The sequence below is a fragment of the Mus musculus genome, chromosome 1, assembly GCF_000001635.26.
Source record: "Mus musculus strain C57BL/6J chromosome 1, GRCm38.p6 C57BL/6J".
NCBI classification, from domain to species: domain Eukaryota; kingdom Metazoa; phylum Chordata; class Mammalia; order Rodentia; family Muridae; genus Mus; species Mus musculus.
This window is the reverse complement of record NC_000067.6, coordinates 65011548-65034916: the sequence shown is the minus strand read 5'-3', so window position 1 is coordinate 65034916 and position 23369 is coordinate 65011548. Positions and strand designations below refer to the sequence as shown.

Sequence of the window (23369 nt, the reverse complement as noted above, 5' to 3'; positions counted from 1 at the left end):
GTTAGAGCTGGAGAGATGGGTCAGTGGTTAAGAGCACTAGCTAATTTTTGCAGATTAGCCTGGGTTCAACTCCTAGCACCCGAAGGGTGGCTCACAACTGTCTCTAACTCCAGCTCTGAGGAGTTGGATCCCTTGCATCTTGGGTTGGAATATCTTGCATCAGCAGGCACCAGACAAGTGATACATAGATATAAATGCAGGTAAAACAAGCACACACATAAGATGAAATAATTTTTTTTAAAAAAATAGAAGACTGTCAAAGAAGAACATTATATTATTTTAGGAAGATTGGATACATTAGAGAAAACAATTCTTGGCAAATTGCATGAGGTCTTGTCTTGGGATTTTATTGCTATAAAGAGACGCCATAACCACAGCAACTCTTATAAAGGTAAACATTTAATTGAAGCTGACTTAGAGTTTCAGAGGTTTAGTCCATTATCCTGGTAGGAATCATGGTGGCATGCAGGCAGACATGGTGCTGGGGAAGGAGCTGAGAGTTGGACATCTTATTTCACTCACAGCTTCATGTAAGAGTTCATTATCAAAAGCAGTGAAAGCAGAAACCTCAAGAAAAAACCTGGAGGCAGGAGCTGATGCAGAGGCCATGGAGGAGGGCTGCTTACTGGCTTGACCCCCATCCTGTTTCCTAAAGCACCCAGGACCCCTAGCCGAGGGTAAAGCACCCAGGACCCCTAGCCGAGGGTAAAGCACCCAGGACCCCTAGCCGAGGGTAAAGCACCCAGGACCCCTAGCCGAGGGACAGCCACAACCACAATAAGCTAGCCCTCCCACATCAATCACTAATTAAGAAAATGCCTGAGATGCTTGCCTGCTCCTGGATCTTATGGAGGCATTTTCTCCTCGAGGCTCTCTCCTCTAAGATGACTCTAGCTTGTGTAAAGGTGACACAAAACTAGTCTCGACAGCACACAAACACCGTGCTTGGACTAATTAGTAAAAAAGGAAATGAACTTCTCAGCAATAACTAGTATGTACACCTTGAACTAACCTTTAACACTGACCAAAATTTTGACTTATCCTTCTTTAAAACAAGGAAGAATTGATTTCTTATAGTATGCATTCTTTTTTCTAATTTTAGTTTTAATGGTTACCCCAATTATCCATTTTCTGATGAATATTAACATGGAAGCCTTTGTCAGAATTCCTACCAGAAGGTCCATTTATGCATCTGATATGAGAGATGTCTTGGATACTGGAGATGGAACATATCACTTCTAACCAGACCACTTTGTCTGTCAATTGACAGTCAGCTGGAACAAAGTCCCCAGAGGTGTGAAGGAAGACATATTTGTGTCATGTTCTGAAATACAATGACTTGTTTATCCTAAAGATTCTTGTGTTTTGAAAGATTCATTTGTTTTTATTTTGCACATGTGTGTGTTTTTGCCTGCGTGTATGTGTACGTCGTGAATTACGCCCATGTCCATAGAGAGAAGCAGGAGGTGACAGATCACCTGAAAATGGAGCTACAACTACCATGTGGGTGGTGGAAGCTAACCTGCTTCTTCTGTAAGAGCAACAAGGGCCTTTAAACACTTAGCCACTTTACCAGGTCCTACCCTACAGACCCTTCCCTGCTCCCTTTTCTGTGATCTCAGTGCTTTTGTTTCCTCTGACACCATCCTTATTTCCCTGGAAGTCTAGGTCAGGGGGTGGGAAATGAAAACAGTCTTTTAATAGGCATTTTGGGTGAGAGTTAGAAACATTTTCAACATTTAGGGAAATAACAGGAAGAGGTTATTGGTAAGTCAATATTCTTCAAATCCTTTTGTTGGGAACAAGCAAAAGAAACTTATTCTAAGTACTACCACTTCATTTTCAGACTCTACTTGATCATAGGGAGACACTAAATTCAAGGCTCCAAGCCCTAGTGGAGCTGGGGACTTCCCAATAGATAAACAGCTTCTATTAAACAGAAACAGTTGTTTCAGCCCAGACATCTCAAGGACAACTTCTCCATCTTGCTGGCAGGGTCAAACTAAGCTCATGTTCCAAGGCCCAGAAACCTACTCCCAACCTGATTGGTGAAAACTCCCTTGCTCAATCCCTTATGTCAAATATGATTGGACATGGCTACAGCCCACCCCACTCCCCCTTGCTTTATGATTTCATCCTTTAAATATGCTGCACAATGTCCCTTCAGTTCCTGACTCTGTTCTGCAGCCCTGATTGATTAGTAGCAGCTTGGTTACAATACATTTTTGTCATCTGCATTGACCTGGTCTTTAAGTTATATTGGATTTATGTTGGATTTAAGTGGACCCACAACACTTTGAGGAAGAAGAAGACACTCTTCTTACTTTGGAGGTAAGGCAGGGGCGGCAGGGGTGACTAAGAGTCCCAAAGACCAGAGCTCCAAGAGCCTGGAGAGTAAGCTCTCCTTGTGGGGAGTTGATAAGATGGGAAATTAATCTAAAAGAACCATCGTGGCTCAGACGGCGGAGATTGTAGAGAAGAAAGCTGAACACTCTGCTCTGGAAACATATCTATCGTCTTTTGTTGATATTCACATGTTATAGGTAAAAGGGAATTCTACACATATTTCCCAAGACAGACAGCTAGATTTGATTCCCTCCCCCCAAGGGTTTCAGCAATTGCCTTTTTGAGCTATGATTGGGTGGAAAAATCAACTCACAGGAGTATAAATTCCATATTAAAATTTTCTCAAATTTAAAAATTGATTTGTAAAATTTGATCTTAAATATTTATAAGTTAAACAAGTCAGATTCATAAAATACAAAATATCTCAAATATATTAAATTGTGTGGTCAAAATAATATTAAAAGAATGTATAGTATATTTAATGCAACTAATTCTTTTAATTTTCCAAAGTTATTTGAAATACTATATTTGAGTCAGCACATTGTTTTAAAAATTGTTAAATTTTAGTGATATCTTTTGCTCAGAGAATATCTTTAAAAAGAATCAGAAAGAAAAGATAGTAGCATTATGTTTATAGAAAATTCGGAAGAATGTAGAGGTAAATTTTTTTTAAAAAGCTGGAAAGGAAGAGACATAAGGATCCCTGGACTACAGCTTATTTCACTCATATTCAAAATAGAGCCCACATTTTAAAAGCTAGGTATGGTAACACTCACACTTATATATTTAGTGTTGGGGAAGCAGAGACAGGTGAATTCGTGGCTACCTAACCTACTTGCAGGCTCCAGATTCTTGAGAGATCATGTCAGAGAAAATAAATAAAATAAAATAAAATAAAATAAAATAAAATAAAATAAAATAAAATAAACACAACCCCAAATAGAAAAATGAATAGTACCTTAAAAACAGCCAAGATTGTACCCCGGCTCCCACACACCCACACATGTGCATGTGCACACAATGTCTACAAATGAGGTTAAATGAACCCCTGAAGTAGAATATATACCTATATAGTTAATATATATAGTTCCAGAGAAAATAGTTGCACTTTCCTTGGTTTCTTCATATCAGTTCTCAAGTGAGAAAAGTAAAACCAGCAAGGCCAACCCCAACTAAGCAAATTCATATTGGCTCCTGTTCTAAGGATGTTCACAATGAAATACTGAGAACGCAGTAAGACCATGGCAAAGACCAGAGAAGGTGAATGGAGAGTTTGCTTGGAATGGTGCTGTTCAGCTGCTTATAATGAAAGAAATAGATAATGTCTTGAAAACATGGTTAGATACTTTAGCACCCAGGAAACTAAGCAGTAAATGAGAGTGAGTTTGGGGTTAGCCTGGTCTCTGCAGTGAGTTTGAGGCTACTTTGGGCTATAAAACGAACATGTAACTGAACTAGAGAATAAACAAAGGAGCACTTCAGATCATAACGATTTCAAATCCTTAAAAGCATCATCCTAAATATCAAAAATCAAAGTAGCTACATTCCAGCTGGGAGACTCTAGGGAATAGCCCTAACCAAAGTCCATCTCTTGGTCAGTATTTAATATTTAATAAAGCTTGATTCAAATTTGGCCCAAAATGGTGGGATTTGTTTCTCTGGAAAAATCTCAGGAATAACATTACTATAATGAGAGCATCTGTTAAAAACTAAATGCTTTATCAGTATATTAATGTAGTCTGGAATTCTCATTGAACTGGTTCCACTCCTCTGGGACATGTAAGCTATTACCTCTCTTCTCCACGCAGTACTATTTAGAAATGGGACAGGAAGTGATTAACCTTGCACGCTACAGTTGCTCTTTTCACTTTCTGTTATTCAGTACCCAGTGATATCAGGAAAGTCAGAGGCAGAGCCTGCAGATGAATCCCAAGCGCTACATGGAACTAAGTGATGGCCACCACATTCCTGTGCTTGGCTTTGGAACCTTTGTCCCAGGAGAGGTGAGGATGGTATTATTGGAGTTCAGAAGAAAACCAATGGGACCTTCTCCTCTCTATGTAATTAATTTTGTTACAGAGTTTTCTGAGTTCTTCATGGATCCCAGATAGTACTCATTTTCCAGGCAACACATTAATTATATTTTCATCCCTGTGGTCAGAATACCTCATAGAAACAAAAAAAGGTATTGTGGTTTTACTTTTTTTTTCTTTTCTTTCCTTCTTTTTTTTTCTTTTTGGTTTATGATTCCCTAGCTCCAGTCTGTTGTGGCTAGCTTTGCCTGAGCAGAACATCGAGGTGGTGGGGGTGCTGGGGTATATGGAAGCAGCTGCCATTTTTGCCACGGTGGAAGATAAACGGGAAGAAGAGAAGCAAAGGAAGGAGCTAGGGCAGGATACAGTCCAAGGACACAAAGACATGCTCCCAGCCCCCTACTTTCCATAGCCCCACACACAATGAAACGAAATCAAGGGAGTAATCCAATGATCTGGTCATGATCTAATTACCTCTGTAAAAGCCAACGTGACATACCCAGAAGTGTGTTTCGGTAATTCCTTGGAGCTTTGGTTCCAATCAATCAATCAATCAATCAATAATCCAAATCAAGTCGACAAAACAAACCTGCGTAGACAGACAGCTGGCAATGATTTTTCTCCTAATCTGTAGGTCATTTCTCCATTCTGTTATTCCATCTGCTGCAAACAAACCTTACACAAAGATCTACCAGGCCAGTAAAGAATCCTGAGAGCCGGAGGAACCGGTTTCCTCCAGGGATGAGCACACTGATTGGTTATATAACACCAAATGGTCAGCCCTGAAAACATGTACAAGTCACGTTATCCAGTCTGAGCGGGCTGTATGTAGGAATATACATATGTTCATGTAATGGCAATGAAGAAGAAGCATCAAGCTGAGAAAGAACAAGGAGGGGGCTATGGGAGGAGTTGTGGGGAGGAAAAGGAAGGGAGAGATGTTAAAACTATATTGTAATCTCACTTTTTAAAAAATTAATAAGATTATACATTTAACCTCATCAAAAAAGTAAAAAAAAAATTCTCAGTTATGCACAATTCCATATATGTATTTGAGTTAAAAGCTGGTTCCCTGTACTAATGATTTAAAGGATTTTCTCTGTGCTTTTTTTTTTCTTTGATGTCATTGATTCAGGATAACACAGTGCTGCTTCAGTTACTGTGGCTGAGTAGCCTGTCTTGAAATTCAAAACTACAGTGAGATAACATTTCACCTTTGAATGGCTGTAACTAAAGAACAGCAAAGAGCCAAAACTGATGGGGTGTAGAGAAAACAGAGCACTGTCTTCATCCACTGCAGATGGGAATGTAAACTAGTACAAACACTAAAGAAAACAATATAGACGTTCCTCAGAGTAGAACATTTATATGATCTAACCATAACCTCCTCCGTCTATAAAAGGAAATCAAGTTAGTATGCTGGGATGATAGTAGCATTCTCATTAGTAACAACTATGAATTCTTGTCCACCAAGCAGTGAATGAATATGTTGTTGAATGCACGTATACACACACAGAGTGGAGTATTGTTCAGACACACACAAAAATAAATTTTTCTTTTTTTAATTACTAAAATAAATTTTATCTGTGTGTGTGTGCATATGCACACTTCCCATGGTGTGCAGGTGGACGCTGAAAGAAAATTTGTAGCATCTGTTCTCTTTAACACATGGATTCTCAGATTCAAGCTTCAGTAGTCAGGCTTGGCTGCAAGCCCCCTCCTGCTAAGCCATCTCACCAGCCCACATATAAATGAGGATGTGCCATGGTCAGTGAGTAGAACATGAGGATCTCCAGTATTTCAATGAGGGCTGACAGGCACTGGAGTGATCTCTTCACCCGTGTCACTTGATTCACGTGCTGGTTCCAGTTTCCCATCTGTAGTGTCTCCAGTTTCACCTGATAGTTCTAATTCTCCTAAATCCTTTTCTATATTTAAAATATTTTTATGTTTGCGCTTCTTAGGAACTGCATCTTTAGCACAAAGTTTTGATGTTTGGCAATTTCTTCAGATCAAAATCCCATTCCCGGAAAGTCTGCCAAGTATTAGAGTCTAAAATGTCTGGGATCTCAAAGCCATAGCCTTCTTACTGCTGCTGCTCCCGCTTCGAGGTCTGCTTGATGACGGCCTCCCGGGAAGGGTGCCGCTTCCCTGCCTGTCCTTGATGCTGTTGTGTAATTCAATCTGCTCCAGCTCACTGCTGAACTGATCCAAGTACCTTTCAATTAATTCACAGGCATCTTTCTTTGAATATATCGGGTCTTTTTGTATCCAGATAACTGTGAAACCACTGAAGTTTGTCACCAATAAGGTTGAGACGCAAGGCCCTCTCAGTCTCCAATCTTTGCTTCTTGTCTTGTTTGTGAGACTCTCTTGTAATCTGAGCTGCTTTTCTACTGTACGGATCGATGACGTTTTTTCCCCATCCTACCATTTTTCCTTTCAGTCCTTTAGGCATGGCAATGTCTTGGCCACCGAGGCCCCACGATGTCCAGATATGACAATTTCACAGAGGGCAGCCGCAACTACTCCCAGGTTCACGTCTTCCCAAACACACATGGGTCCTGGGGGAAGCAAATAGGAGCGGACAGGAAGGGGAGGGGCTGGTGCCAAATTTGTCATTTTTTAAAAGTGCATGAATTAGAAGATGTTTTAAAAATAAGTCAGACGGTCATCCACTAGCAACCTTCAGATGAAGATGTAAAACTCTCAGCTCCTCCTGTACCTTGCCTGTGGGGATGCTTCCATGTTCCTACTTTGATGATACTGTACTGAATCTCTGAACCTGTAAACCAGCCCCAAATAAATGTTGTCTTTTATAAAAAAAAAAAAAAATAAGTCAAACACAAAAACCCAAATGAAAACTACGTTTCTTGACTTAAATGTAGAATAGTGATTATTAGATTGGAAATAGGTACCAAAACATTTATAAGGATTAAATTCTGGCATGTCAATAGAATGATGACTATAGTTTACAGTGATACACACACACACACACACATATATACATATATATATATATATATATATATGTGTGTGTGTGTGTATATACATATATACATATATATACATACATGTGTGTATATATACATATACACATATATATGTATATATACACACATACATACATATATCAGTAAAGGGTATTGAACCTAAGCCTTGAACATGCTAGGCACATACTTTATCATGGAACATTATTACATACATCACCAGGCTTAGCACAAAAGTCCTACATTTTGAGACAAGATCCCACTCTGGTGTTCAGTCAGTTCTTGAACTCAGGAATCTCCTTCCCCAGTCTGTGCCACCAGGTCTGGGTTTATTTTATTACTATCTGGAAGAGACTAGCTCAAAGATCTTAAATGAATTCTGAAGGAGAGGGACGTGCTAGTCACACTAATCTGATTGGTGCATGTTTGAAACATCACTTCAAACTCTGTGGTATCTCTGACATTAGCCAACCTCATCATTATGGTGCCAGTGAGCCTTCCCTCCTCGTAGCTACCATTTCCTAATGATGTCATCAAACAGTAAATTAATTAATGGACCAACCTACTAGTGAAGTTGAAGCCCTCATGTTTCAATCACTTGATCCATCAGTGCACAATTAAGATTGAGGTTAAGGGGCCTGGAGAGATGGAGCACTGACTGCTCTTCCTAAGGTCCTGAGTTCAAATCCCACCAACCAAATGGTGGCTCACAACCATCCGTAATGAGATCTGACGCCTTCTTCTGGTGTGTCTGAAGACAGCTACAGTGTACTTACATATATGCCACAGACCACCCCAGTTCTGGTATGGGGGTCCCTGGAATGAGACTCCTCGAAACTAGCACTTGGGAGGCAGAGGCAGGCGAATTTCTGAGTTCAAGGCCAGCCTGGTCTACAGAGTGAGTTCCAGGACAGCCAGGGCTATACAGAGAAACCCTGTCTCAAAAAAACAAAAACAAAAAAAAAAGATTGAGATTAAAATTAATAATATTGTGTGCCCAGTTCCCAAAGGCTCATGTCTATCTAGTTCAAAGTCTCAGAGCATCAAGGCAAAGTTACTTAAATACTTCCTTATATTATATGGGTAATTATAGTAATTATATGTTATATAATTATTATATATACATATTACATATATTATATATATACATACATATATATATACTATATCCCATCAGTATACATTTTCTTGCTAGTAATTACTTCAGTCATACAGATAGAATGGCTGAGGGACAAGTTAAGACAGCATCCTGCCATGTGTTACAGTGTCTATTTTCAAATTAGACACTGGCAACCTTAATTTTCACTATTTTATAATAGAGAAAAATGCTAATTTCTTTAACTGTTTGCACAAAGAATAGTTTGTGAATGTCTGTTTTCCTTTGGGACAGTAAAGTTTTAAAGTATTCTGACAGAGGATGTCTATGTAAACCCTCAGCTAAATAATTAGGAATTGAGTCTCTCCATAGTTTTCCTGAAGACAATATATTCATGTATTCTCTAGGTACAACGTGATGGGAATTTAGTGTGTTCTGTGATCTGTGTGGAAGTAGGAGAGACTTACAACACTTTCCTCAGTATCTCTTGCTTGTCTTGTCTTACTTTATAACCGCTTTAGTCTTGGGCTGAAAACTTTTCTCAGATGCCCAATTATCATTATTTGAGAAGAAAAGACCCAGTCAAACCTGGGAAGGCACATCACCCTGAAGACAGAACTCACATCACACAACAGAAACATGTAGTTTTTAAAGAGCTATGTGTGTCAGGACTAATTCAATCACCCAGATCTCTAAGTATTACTTTCGGTTGCTCTTCTAGGTTTCCAAGAGTATGGTTGCAAAAGCCACCAAAATAGCTATAGATGCTGGATTCCGCCATATTGACTCAGCTTATTTCTACCAAAATGAGGAGGAAGTAGGGCTGGCCATCCGAAGCAAGGTTGCTGATGGCACTGTGAGGAGAGAAGATATATTCTACACTTCAAAGGTATTGCACATATATTGTATGCTGCCGTGCGAATGAATGAAATGAGTGGTGTATTGATATTTATATAATTTGATCAGTAAACAAATTAGGCATATTGGTCTGGAGTTTAATTTTATACGTTCAATCAATGCTAAAAACAGGAAGCTGATGATCTCTGTCACCACTGTTTGAATTTGCAACTTTAGTGTAAAATTATTACTCTTTTAGTCTCACCTGAAAGCAGTGTGATTTGACATGGACAGAGCTATGGTAAAACTATGGTTTCCTAATCTCTTGGGTGACAGATATTTCTTAAGATTCTTGACATCCAATTTTTACTTTCATCAGTGATAGAGAAGAAAATTTTTCTTCCTGGGTAACTCATAAAACATTGCTAGAGTCTTGTACTGAATCTAATACATATTAAAATCTCAGGAATATTTCCTTTTGTTTATGTAAATGAAAGGAATATTAACTCTTTCCCGTTGAATGAATGGATAAAGGGATAAGATAGAAACCTCATTTATAAACTCTGGTGAAATACATCTCAGAGGTTGGCTGCTACTGTTAGTATATTCAATTTTTACAAAAGTATTAATAATTTCCTTCCATTGTCCTATAGATTTACTAATAAAATTCATATATATATATATATATGTGTGTGTGTGTGTATATATATATATCAGACTTGAAATTATTGGTCAGACAACTTTAAACTCAAGTTTTGACAGGGTGTTTTGATCTGTGGTCATCCGCTTCTGATCAGTGTTCAAAGCCTCCATTTCCCCTCTCTAACGTTTCCAGCTTCCCTGCACATGTCATAGACCAGAGCTGGTCCAGCCTTGCTTGGAACAATCCCTGAGAAAGCTTCAGCTGGATTATGTTGATCTGTACCTTATTCACTGCCCAGTGTCCATGAAGGTAAGCAACCAGCAGCTTCATCAGGACCATGATTTCAGGGGTGATTTAATTAGCAAATAGAAATGTCATGCATGTATCATAGGAACCATTCAAGATAGTTATGGGAAAAGAAAGGAACCCAAATCATGCTAGATTGATGGATTTGGAAAAATCTTGAGACATGTGTCTGCATCTATATTGTACTGGCTGGTTTTGTGTGTCAACTTGACACAGCTGGAGTTATCACAGAGAAAGGAGCTTCAGCTGGGGAAATGCCTCCATGAGATACAACTGTAAGGCATTTTCTCAATTAGTGATCAAGGGGGAAGGGCCCCTTGTGGGTGGTGTCATCCCTGGGCTGGTAATCTTGGTTCTATAAGAGAGCAGGCTGAGCAAGCCAGGGGAGGCAAGCCAGTAAGGAACATTCCATGGCCTCTGCGTCAGCTCCTGCTTTCTGACTTGCTTGAGTTCCAGTCCTAACTTCCTTTGGTGATGACAGCAATGTGGAAGTGTAAGCTGAATAAACCCTTTCCTGCCCAACTTGCTTCTTGGTCATGATGTTTCATCCAGGAATAGAAACCCTGAATAAGAAGACGTGTGTGTGTGTGTGTGTGTGTGTGTATGTGTGTGTGTATTGAACTTTTACTACAAATTTGTGTTTTGTTCCATCCCCCCCCATTAGTAGCAAATATGACTTGTCCAGGGTTCAAGGTTGTTCATATTCAGTGCCTTATCTACATCTTCCTGCATAAAAATTAATCTTGATTTAGTCTCTATCCTCACTTCAAACTGTGCGCTCTTTTTACTTTTAATCTTCTGGTTTTTAAGTTAATCTTTTCACTTTTGTTTTTGTTTGAGATGGGTCTAGCTTTGAACTTACTATGTAGCCAAAACTAACATTAAATCCAGATCCTTTGCCTCCATATGCTAGTATTATGCGTATGCACCATCATGGCCACTGGTCCCCTGACATCTGATAACTACACAAAGTTAGGCAAGTGGCAGGAATGTTCATAAATAAAGTGGTGTCTCCTGAGGAAGAGCACTGTGCTGGCAGACTGTACATTCCTAGCTGTGAACGGGTTCCAGCTACGTTGACCCGCTGGCCTCGACTGCAGTTTTGGGTTGTCTTTTTTAATCATCTGAGTGCTGGGATAACAGTGCACACCAGCCCACCCAGCTCATACTGGATGGTTTTGAACTTTTTGTTTCAATTGGCTGGTTTAGTCGTTCCTTGAAAATCTATGACTTTACTCTCATCTGTAAATATCAATAAGAATATTACCACATAACTCACAGAGAAGAAAATAGATTAAATAAATTGATATAGTGCCTGGAACATGACCAGTACTTGGTAAATGTATGTGTTTTAATATTTGTAAAATAAAGTGTAACAAAACAAATGATAACTCAAATTGCACCCATCTTGATATTGTTTAGTCAACAACAACAAAAAAATATTTGACTATTGATATCTTCCCCATGATTCAGTCCCCTTTGCATGACCCTTGATATACTGAACTAAAAAAAAAAAAAAGAAAGAAAAGAAAAAGAAAGAACTAAAAACAAAAAGCTTAAAATCAAACACAGGATGACAGACATAAGCCATAAATGGTGCTTTTTGAGAGACATTAGCTGAGGTTAGAGAAATATTTGCTCATAAGGATGTTTAATCTTATGACCTGGGAAACAGATTCCTCAGTAAACACAGGCAACAGTCTGAAAAGAATCCAAACCCAAGGAATCAATGGGTCGCACTTCCTAGGTGGACTCAGGGTTTGTCTGTACTTTATCTACCACTGAAAGGGCTGCAGATGGAACTCCCTACCCTGAGGAGTCTCTGTAAGCTTTAGACTCTACAGCTGACTGTTACTGCTATTGATTTTTTTTCCTGACTTATCTTTGATGTTTAGAGAAAATTAAACTAGAGTTATTCTAATCCCAGTGTCTTATCTACTTTTCCATTTCCATGTTTTCTTTCCTCTTAGGTCATACTTCATATAACTGAAAATAAAAAGGTCCACAGACCCAGCTAGTATTTATTTGTTTATTCACTTGCTTACTTTTGAGACAAGGTCTCACTTAGCTCACCAACGAGTAGAGCGTGAACTCAAACTTCTCATCCCTCAATCTCCATCGCTTAAGAGCTGGAATTACAGCCATGTGCCACCATACTTGATACATGCACTGTTGGGGCCTTATGCATACTATATCACACACTCTACCTACCAGCTAAGCTGTACCCCAGTCTTGATGGATAATGTTTAGCTGCCATGTCTAACCTTTGATCTTTGACATGCTAAGGGAAATTAACACAAATGGAAACACTGAATCTGTAACCATGCTAAGACTGCAAGTCCTTATTTTCTGGGGATCATGACCATGTAACTAATGACTCTCTCGGAGGCAGACAGATGTTTCTCCAGGGGAAACCACACTGGTATTGAACAGTAATGCAGGTCAAAAAGACCTAGGGAAATGTTGTGAATGAATACATATAATAGATATTAGATAAGAAAAGACATCTGTCACCTTAAATATTCCTTACAATTTCATATGCAAAATATTTTGCAAATGTAAAACTAATTAATGAAAATTGTGGAACCTAATATATGTGTACTGTAGACATTGCTATGGGGACAGTCATGAAATTGGTGAGATGGTTATAATGACTGCTTCTATTCCAGCCAGGCAATGATCTTATTCCAACAGATGAAAATGGGAAATTATTATTTGACACAGTGGATCTCTGTGACACATGGGAGGTGAGTATTGGAAGAAAGAGCACAGGGGAAGTTAAGAGAGGGAGTCAGGTCTCCACTTCACATGTGAGAGTCAGACATGCATCTTTAGATCAAGAAACTCAGATCTTTCCTAGGGTTATTTTGCTGCAGTGGGAGGAAGGCATTACTGGAATATATGAGAGACAACTGGGAAAGCATTGGGGGAAATACCTTCCACTGTGTGCAATAGCCTCTCTGCTTCCTAAGGAGAACAAAAGCATCCTTTCTGTCATCTTCTGTCCATGGTTAAACTGGTTTCTCTCTTCTTAATAACCAATGCAGTTACCTTTCTTTTCCTTTCCTGACAGTGTTCTTTCTAGCAATATAGCATTGCATTTATAACCATCCATGATTGCCTTCATAAAGTATTCTTTACTCCCCTACCCCTACCCCAGGCCATGGAGAAGTGTAAGGATTCAGGGTTAGCCAAGTCCATTGGTGTGTCCAACTTTAACCGGAGGCAGCTGGAGATGATCCTGAACAAGCCAGGGCTCAGGTACAAGCCTGTGTGCAACCAGGTGAGTGATTATACATATACATATACATATACATATACATATACATATACATATACATATACATATACATATACATATACATATACATGTGTGTGTATGTATATGTATATGTGTGTGTATGATATGTGATATATATATGTATATGTGTGTGGGTGTATATATATGTGTGCGTATATATATGTGTGTGTGTGTGTGTATTCCTGAATACATGAGTACAACTTGCTCTGTTTATATAGTGTTACTTGTACATATGTTTTCAAGGCTGACCATTGTTGTATAACCAACTGATATGATCTTCCCTAGGGGATTTTAAAAAAAAACAATTCTTTTTAATTTTGTATGTATATTTGTATGAATGATATCTTTTGTCTCTCTCTTTCTCTGTCTCTCTGGGGGACAGGATAGGCATGCTGTGGTTCATGTGTGGGTGTCAGAAGTCAACCTTGTGGAGTTGGCTTTCTCTTTTCACCTTTATGTGGGTTCTGGAGATTGAACTCGGGTCCAACCAGGCATTCGTGGCAAGTTCCTTTACCCATCCCTCACTGCTTTGATGTCCAAGTATACCCAGATGTTACCAGCAGAATCCCTACCTAACTTACCTTTTGTCCTTCATAACCGCCCTCAGGAGTCTTCACCCAAAGTCTTGCTTTATTGGTACAGTTCAAATCCAACACACGGTGAGCTTCTTTTCCGTGCAGTGCATCTGTACTTCTTTTTTTCTCTGAATTTTATCTGCATTCTGTGGTCCAGAGTTAGTTCAGTTCTGTAGCGGTGAATTAGCTAAACAGGTTTCACTCCTGGCAGGTAGAGAGCACCACTGCATCCACCCAAGAACTCTCGGGATTCACAAATGAAAGACACACACACACACACACACACACACACACACACTCACATGTGTGTGCACCTGCACCAGCTAATTTTTAAATGCCTTGACTAGTTCAATGGCTAGGTACTTCTAAACCTCCCCGAGGCTAGCAAACACTCCCTTCTCTGGTATTCCTGAGTTAACTTTTATTATTATTATTATTATTATTATTAGCTATTTTCTTTATTTACATTTCAAATGTTATCCCCTTTCCTAGCTTCCCCTCCAAAAATCTCCTATCCCCTACCCCCCTTCCCCTGCTCCCCAACCCACCCATTCCTGTCCTGTTTACTGGCCCTGGCATTCCCCTACACTGGGGCATAGAACCTTCACAGGACCAAAGGCCTCTCCTCCCATTGATGACCAACTAGGCCATCCTCTGCTACATATGCAGCTAGAGCCATGAGTTTCACCATGTGTTTTCTTTAGTTGGTGGTTTAGTCCCAGGGAGCTCTGGGCATTACTGGTTAGTTCATATTGTTGTTCCTCCTATGGGGCTGCAAACCCCTTCAGCTTCTTGGGTACTTTCTCAAGCTCCTTCATTGGGGACCCTGTGCTCCATCCAATGAATGACTGTGAGCATCCACTTCTGTATTTGTCAGGCACTGGCAGAGCCTCTCAGGAGACAGGTATATCAGCTTCCTGTCAGCAGGCTCTTTTTGGCATCTGCCATAGTGTCTGGGTTTGGTGGTTGTTTATGGGATGGATAAAATTGCAATGCTTCTGTAAGGCAAAGGATACTGTCAATAAGACAAAACGGCAACCAACAGATTGGGAAAAGATCTTTACCAATCCAAAATATAATAGGGGGCTAATATCCAATATATATAAAGAACTCATGAAGTTGGACTCCAGAAAACCAAATAGCCATATTTAAAAATGGGGTACAGAGCTAAACAAAGAATTCTCAACTGAGGAGACTGACTGAGAAGCACCTAAAAAAAATGTTCAACATCCTTAGTCATCAGGGAAATGTAAGTCAAAACAACCCTGAGATTCCACCTCACACCAGTGAGAATGGCTAAGATTTGCAAAACACATGGAACTCAAGAAGGAAGACCAAAGAGTGGATACTTCGCTCCTTCTTAGAATGGGGAACAAAATACCCATGGAAGGAGTTACAGAGACAAAGTTTGGAGCTAAGATGGAAGTAAAGACCATCCAGAGACTGCCCCACCCAGGGATCCATCCCATATACAACCACCAAACCCAGACACTATTGCATATGCCAGAAAGATTTTGCTGACAGGACCCTGATATAACTCTCTCTTGTGAGGCTATGCCAAGTGGATGCTCACAGTCAACTATTGGATGGAACACAGGGCCCCTAATGGAGGAGCTAGGGAAAGTACTCAAGGAGCTGAAGGGATCTGCAACCCTATAGGAGGAACAACAATATGAACTAACCAGTACCCCCCAGAGCTGTGTCTCTAGTTGCATATGTAGCAGAGAATGGCCTAGTCGGCCATCAATGGGAGGAGAGGCCCTTGGTCTTGTGAAGATCTTATGCCCCAGTACAGGGGAATGCCAGGGCCAGGAAGCAGGAGTGGGTGGGTTGGGGAGCAGGGCGGGGGGGGGGGGGGGGAATAGAGGGCTTTGGGAATAGCATTTGAAATGTAAATGAATAAAATATCTAATAAAAATGCCTTAAAAATTACATAATTCACATAATTAAGATAGAAGAACATGTATATTTCTAAATGAAAGGATGAAATATTAGGAATATGTTGCATATGTATGTCTTTGATGGAAGTAATTTATGATGTTTGTGAATTACTAAAAAAGTATAAGAGTAAAACAACCAGTTATAAATAAAACAAACAAACAAACAAAAAACCTCAGGTGACAGAAGATGCTGACAAGGATGTGGAAAAAGAGGGATACTCCTCCATTGCTGGTGGGATTGCAAACTGGTACAACCACTCTTGCAAATCAGTTTGGTGGTTCCTCAGAAAATTGGACATAGTACTACCGGAAGAGTTAACATCTTTTAAAATCTGTATTTCATCTCAGCTACCCCAGACCCAATGGGGAAGTGGCCAGTAGGGCCACTTTCCCAGATTCTTACATTCTGGCCTGCCTTTAAGTTTCATCTTTCTGTTTCCCTGCCATGATGTTCTTTCTCTCTCTCCTCTCTCTCTCTCTCTCTCTCTCTCTCTCTCTCTCTCTCTCTCTCTCTCTCTCTCTCTCTCTCCCCCTCCCTCCCTCCTTCCTTCCCTCCCTCCCCCTTCTCCTCTCCTCCTCCTCCCACTCCCCCTCCTCCCTCTCTTGCTCACAAGTCCTACCCCATCCCCCTGCCCAGTCATTGGCTGTCTGGCAATTCTATATTATCAATCAAAGCCAGCTAGGGGCAGGGACCCTCAGGTCCTGAGGACCTGAGCCAAAAATAAGACAAAGCATTAGAGCCAACCCCCAACATGCCTCAGCAATGTTTTTACTTTTTTTGAAAAACTTTTTATTGATTCTTTATGAATTTCACATCATGCACCCCACCCAAATCTCAATCATCTCCCTTTCCCTTCATAGCTGCCCTCTCAACCGCCCCAAAATAAAATTGAAAATAATAATAATACAAAACGAAATCTCACTGTGGAGGCTGTGGTGTGTCACAGTGTGTCAAACACACACACACACACACACACACACACACACACACACTATTTTGTTCACACATCTTTACTTATGAATTTTCATTGCAATGAGTCATTGGTCTGGTTGGATATCTCTGGCTTCTACTACGCTATCAATACTGGCTCCTCACCTGGACTCCACTCAGATAGCCTGTTGTTGTCCTGCGTCACGGAGGTCCTGCAGGACCAGCCCCTTTATACACTCCAGCAGCTTGTACATAGTGTAAATGTTGTGGTGGGTCAACTCAAAGTCCTAGGTCTGGGCCTGCGTGGTAGCTGAGTTAGTCAGCTCACCAGCTCTCCTGTACAAACACCACCAGGGTGAGCCCCTCAGCACTGCCCCAGCTAGCTCACCAAATGCCACAGCAGTCAAGGAGCAGGGCCAGCTCTCCTGCTCACATAATCTCAAACCAGACCACCCACACCTTACCCAGCAGGGCCAGCTCTACTGTACTGCCCAGGTGAGGTGCAGGCCCCACTCTCTGGAGTGCTGTAGCTAGCAAGTTGCTAAGCCAATTCTTCCAAATGCTATAACCTGTGAGGGGTGAGACCAGTTCTGCCCAGTTCTTGGACATCAATATGGTCCCAGGCAGCATCTCAGACCAGGGACACCCACATGGCCTTTGGTGGTAATGTGAAACCCTGATGCTCTATGGCCATGGACTCAGACATGGCCCTCAGCTGCAGCACTGCCAGGACCTCACTCTGGCCTCAGGCAGCAGGACAGGCTATCCCTCCACCCTCACTTCTCCAGTTCTGCCTTTTTTCATAGTGCTTAAACCATTCCATTTCTCTTTCTCTCCCATCTCTCCACAGCATACTTCCACATTTGTATTGGCGAGCACTGTGGGCCAGCCACACTGTGGGCAGGCGTGGGGTGGGGGGAAGGGGAGGGGAGAAGGAGGGAGGGTGGGCCTCTGGGTGTCTTCAGTCTGCCTGCACAGCGACATCTCTGTTTTTACTTTTAAAAAGAGGATTCTTGTTTGCAGTTGAGATTTTTCCATCCGTACAGACTTTTCATTTCAGCATCTTCTACTCGTGAACACTTCTTTTTCATAGTCATGTGGAGTTTTCTACAATCTGGTACCTCTCTATCTTGTCCACCTACAGGTAGAGTGTCACCCTTATCTGAACCAGAGCAAGCTCCTGGACTACTGCAAGTCAAAAGACATCGTTCTGGTTGCCTATGGTGCTCTTGGCAGCCAACGGTGTAAGAACTGGTAATAAAGATTGTAACTAAAGCTGGACCCTGGTGGTGCACACCTTTAGTCCCAGCACTTGGGAAGCAGAGGCAGGGCAATCTCTGAGTTGGAGGCCAACCTGGTTTACAGAGTGAGTTCCAGGACAGCCAGGGCTACACAGTGAAGCCTTGTCTCAAAAAAACCAAACCAAACCAAACCAAACAAAAAAAGATTGTAACTAAATCATACATAAGGCACGTATAAAAATAATTTCAGTTTTACAATTCTGAGTTTTTTTGTTTTTAATGAAGTCAACAAGCTCAAAAAGGAGGGGAAATCGACATCTGAAAATATTCCAGATGGGTCATATTTAAGAGTCCTGGGTCTAGAGTGAACACATCCATTTGTTCTATAATCCTCCTATCACATCAAATCTTGACCTCAAGCAGTCAATCTTCCTTTTCCCTTCAGGATAGAGGAGAATGCCCCATATCTCTTGGAAGACCCAACTCTGTGTGCCATGGCGGAAAAGCACAAGCAAACTCCGGCCCTAATTTCCCTCCGGTATCTGCTGCAGCGTGGGATTGTCATTGTCACCAAGAGTTTCAATGAGAAGCGGATCAAGGAGAACCTGAAGGTAAAGAGCAGGCTGTGGGCATCGGGGCTCCTGCAGTGTCTCTCTTTCGAAAGCCTCTGTGTGAGCTCCCAGTTGAGTGTCTGTCCCTGGCATTCCCTGGGCATGTGTGCTTCATGTGCACCCATGAGCATTTTCCTTTCTACAACAGCATTCTGGATTCCTGTCTGTAAAGGATTAAGATTGGCCGGGTTTCAGCTTTAAGTTAGCCATGTGCTCTGAAGCCTTATGCAAGCCAAGACCTGTCATTCAATCCCTGAAATGAAGGAACTGGACCATGTGATTTTCAACCCACATCAAAAAGTCATGTTGTATGTCCTTGATGCTCACAAAGAATATTCAAATGCTGACCCACTCTGTATATTGATTATCTTTATTTTCAAGTAAGAAAATACTGTTGCCTATAACAGTTGTCCAGTCAGCCAATTTCAATATACAAGTTTAATATAAAATGAAATAAATAAATTGATGCTTTTATCCCCAGTTTCTCCCTCTGGAGTCTCTCTATGCAATCCAGGCTAACCTCAGACTCACTGTCTTCTGCCCCCTGAGAGCTGGGATGACCAGGTGTGCTCCACACTCAGTGTAGGACTGGAAACTTTTCCTGTCTAGGCTTAAAACTGCCACCTGTTGTTGTTTTCATTCTCTAGGGACCATTGTAAATACAGATCAGGTAAACCTCAAGCAATGGGAAGACAGATGCCACCCAATGCTGGCAAAACTCGTTTTGATGGCTTAGTAATGAGAAAATCATTTTAATCCTTAAAGTGTTACACATTTAAATGGAGACATTCTTTTTGAGGCAGCTCCTGAATCCTCTAAACAAATTATCATTGACACTTGAGAGATTTCTGATGACATAAGAAAGGGAATTTTCACGTTCTGATCACTCATTGGTTGGATATACACAGCCAAGGGTATCCATGAAAATGATTGCTATCTCATATATGTTTAAAAAGTGGTCATTAGATTCCTCTAGACCTTGCATGAAATTTGTCCTATGATCTTTGCATATGACAGACTTGTTTCTTCTCCAGCCTCTTTTGAGTTCTGATTTTTGCCTGGAGTATTGTGATTTCGATATAGTACACATACTAATACATTTGCATTCAACATTCATTTAGAATTCATTAATAGTTTTATTTGATCTTAGCCCAAAGGCTGGGAAGCATTCCATTAATAATTTTGAATCTTTTTTCTTGTTTTTATCTTATGGAAGCTGTTGTCCCACACCTTTCAGTCTGATTAGCTTGTGCTTTTCAGATCAGCAAATATGTGGTCATACTAAGATCTGTCTCCTTATGTTACAGGTCTTTGAGTTCCACTTGCCAGCAGAGGACATGGCAGTTATAGATAGGCTGAACAGAAACTACCGATATGCTACTGCTCGTATGTAAGTAACCTTGGAAAATACATCACTCAATTCATTTTCTGATGGTGAATTTAATATGATTGTTAAGAGTTGCCTTAAGCCGGGCAGTGGTGACACAAGTTGCCAGCACTTGGGAAGCAGAGGCAGGCAGATTTCTGAGTTCAAGGATAGCCTGGTCTACATAGTGAGTTCCAGGACAGCCAGGGCTATACAGAGAAACTCTGTCTCAAAAAAAAAAAAAAAAAAAGAGTTCCTTAATACCGGGTATTGGGGTAAGTGTGAGATGGGAGCTTTTGGAAACTCTGGTCCCAAATCCTTCACAGAGACCTGTTACATTAACAGGGTGCCTGCAACCAGGGTTAACATGGATTACCACACATGGGCTTCTGTATTTATTATTATACCACAGACTTCATATCAGCTAATATTGCTGACTTCATACCAACATGTAAACCACTATATTTGACAACTATATGGTAGATATGTAGCGTGGATTTTACTGTAGCCTGTTTAGAAGGGTCCAAAATTTTAAAAAAATTTTTATCACTTTATATTTGAGTTGTTTTTGAAGTGTGGAGTCCTAAAAACTATGCAATGAGTTTCTTTGACGTGAAAGTATATCCCATAATTCTGTCCTTTTTTTTTCTAAATTAAATATAGTGTTTTATGAGATGGACGGTGAGTTAAAGCTTAATGAATTATAAATTTGGGATTACCAGTACTAAATTGTACTTACATACATACATATATATACATGTATACTTACATATATACATGTATACTTACATATATATATAATACATCACCAGTTCTCAACTTGTGTGTCACACCCCCTTTGGGGGTCAAATGACCCTTTCACATGGTTGCATATCAGATATCCTCCATATCAGATATTTACATTATGACTCATAACAGTAGCAAAATTATAGTTATGAAGTAACAACAAAATAATTTTATGGTTAGGGAAGAACTCTATTAGAGGGTCGAAGCCTTGGGAAGGCTGAGAACCACTGGTCTGCACACACATATCTGTAGAAATGTTGAACCACTGGTCTGCACACACATATCTGTAGAAATGTTGTACACAGTCACAATCAGATTCTGTTTGCACTGAGTGCTTGGAGTAAGAAGGGATGGGCTACTGCTTCAGCAAACTGGTGATGCAGTTAATGGAAGAGAGTACGTTTGTACATTTGAATGCCCAAGTTCCGTTACCTTCCAAGCAGGGGAACAAAAGTGAAATTTTGTTATGACTAACAAAATGTTTACTATGCAGCCATTTTGTGGCAATAAGACAGATTATATAGCCAGTAAATAGAAACATTCTATTGTGGTAATGATCAGGAGAGTCATTCCTTCTACAATCTGAGCCCGCACTACCGTTTCAGTATTTCTGCTCACCCCAATTATCCATTTTTGGATGAATATTAACGCGGAAGCCTTTGTTGTGACATCGCTCAGAGGGAGCAATGTGGGAGATGCTGTGGATGTTGATCAGCATCACCTCTGGTCGACGTCGACATCACCGTCAACCCACACTGAACTGGATGGAGAGGGGTGGCCATGGTGTTTTGTGATACTTTGAAGACAATAAAGTTTTGGTCTATGAGGTACATGTAACCACCATGTCTTTTATTTGTATGGTCTGTTTCCATCTGAGTCACTGAAGTAAACTAGAATTTGAGTGTTGACAGGGAAGGGAGTGAGCAGCCATCTTGCAAGGATTAGCGGTTGGGGGTGTGGAGTTGAAAGGGGACTTGAACAGTCCTCTGCTTGAGATGCATGCATATGTTGATAGGTTTACCATATAGACAAAAGAGAACATTCCTCCCAAGAGCCAGAGTTGAGGGTTGAACCTAAAGTCTACGTAAATAAAGGGATTCGTGCCAGTACTGCTAGGAATTAATCAAGAGGCTGAAAACCAAATTCACTGACAGGTGAAAAACTGCTAAATACTTACGCTGTATCCAACTTGCTTAATTTTAGAAATAAACTTGAATTTGATATGCATTATCATTTCAAATATTTTTATTGATTATCATTATTATTGTGTGTGATGAGTGTGATTGTGGGGACATGAATGGCAGCGAGAGGACAACCCAGCGGAGGGGGTCTCTCCTTCCACCATGTATCCCGGGACTGAAGTCCGGCTTGTGTGACAAGCTCTTTTCCCAGCTGAGCCACCTTGCCAGCTCTCTTTCAAATATCTCAAAAATGACACAAGTATACATGTAAAACACAAAATAATCTCAAATTCATTATTCGTGATGCACTATTTAAATGGTAAATAATGCATTTAAGACAAAGTCTTCAAACTTAAACCGTTTGAAAACAGCAAATAGATGTAACAGGACACTTTCAAAAGCCATTAGCCTTTTGCAGTCTCGTTTACAAAAGCGCACAATCATTTTGAATAAATTCAGGAGGATAAAGTTTATCAGCGAGTTTTGAGGCTCTAAACCTTCATTTCATCTTGCAAAGCACAAGACAGTGCCGTGAGCAGTAGTCAACAACAAGGGTTGTTAAGGACATGGGTACTTGTTTTTTTTTTAAGTTATTTTATGTGTATGAGTACACTGTAGCTGTCTTCAGACACACCAGAAGAGAGCATCGGATCTCATTACAGATGGTTATAAGCCATCATGTGGTTGTTGGGACTTGAACTCAGGACCTCTGGAAGAGCAGTCAATGCTCTTGACCACTGAGCCAGCTCACCAGCCGTGGACATAGGTACTTTTAATCATGCCCTTCTTTTGGCAAGTTTTGTCATGTCCCAGAGCATTGGTTCTCAGCCCTTTGAGGTCACATACCAGATATGCTGTCTATCATATTTACATTAAGATTCATAGCAAATCAACAGTAGTGAATTAGCAATGACATAATGTTGTGGTTGAAGATCTCTACGCCATGAGGAACTGTATCTAAGGGTCACAGTGCTAGGAAGGTGGAGAACCACTGTACCAGAGGCTTTCTGAAGCCACCACCCTCAGGAGACACATAACTACCCAACCTGCTCATCCCACATCACATCCATGTACCTGAAGAATCCCTTCCTTAAGTGAGAGGAGGCATTACTTTCACCTGCCCTTGAATCTTGGGTTAGCTTTTAAATTTACTATCTCTCCTGATGACCGCAGATGTATTCATGGG

The 23369-nt window shown here is 40.6% G+C and overlaps 1 protein-coding gene and 1 pseudogene across 2 annotated transcripts; one reads left to right on the top strand and one right to left on the bottom strand.

Annotated features, from left to right (window-relative positions):
* Nucleotides 1-2157: 2157 nt before the first annotated feature.
* Akr1cl (aldo-keto reductase family 1, member C-like) lies at nucleotides 2158-21839 on the top strand. 2 transcript variants are annotated; one of them, NM_027582.4, is made up of 10 exons: nucleotides 2158-2331; nucleotides 4229-4349; nucleotides 9187-9354; nucleotides 10138-10254; nucleotides 12921-12998; nucleotides 13412-13534; nucleotides 18143-18252; nucleotides 18685-18850; nucleotides 20158-20240; nucleotides 21608-21839. In NM_027582.4, the coding sequence occupies exons 2-10, from the start codon at nucleotides 4269-4271 to the stop codon at nucleotides 21648-21650; spliced, it is 969 nt and encodes a 322-aa protein (NP_081858.2). In that variant the 5' UTR covers nucleotides 2158-2331; nucleotides 4229-4268; the 3' UTR covers nucleotides 21651-21839. The 2 variants fall into 2 exon arrangements, with proteins under 2 accessions (NP_081858.2, NP_001297546.1); NM_001310617.1 differs by lacking the exon at nucleotides 4229-4349.
* Gm8550 (predicted gene 8550) lies at nucleotides 5942-6952 on the bottom strand (annotated as a pseudogene).
* Nucleotides 21840-23369: the final 1530 nt, after the last annotated feature.

Excerpts from the sequence above, each read along its gene's own strand:
- Akr1cl (NM_027582.4), top strand. The coding sequence starts at position 4,269 with ATGAATCCCAAGCGCTACATGGAACTAAGTGATGGCCACCACATTCCT. Across the intron at positions 18,253-18,684 it reads AGCCAACGGTGTAAGAACTG|GATAGAGGAGAATGCCCCAT; the intron begins GTAATAAAGATT and ends TTTTCCCTTCAG. Across the intron at positions 20,241-21,607 it reads CGATATGCTACTGCTCGTAT|TATTTCTGCTCACCCCAATT; the intron begins GTAAGTAACCTT and ends CTACCGTTTCAG.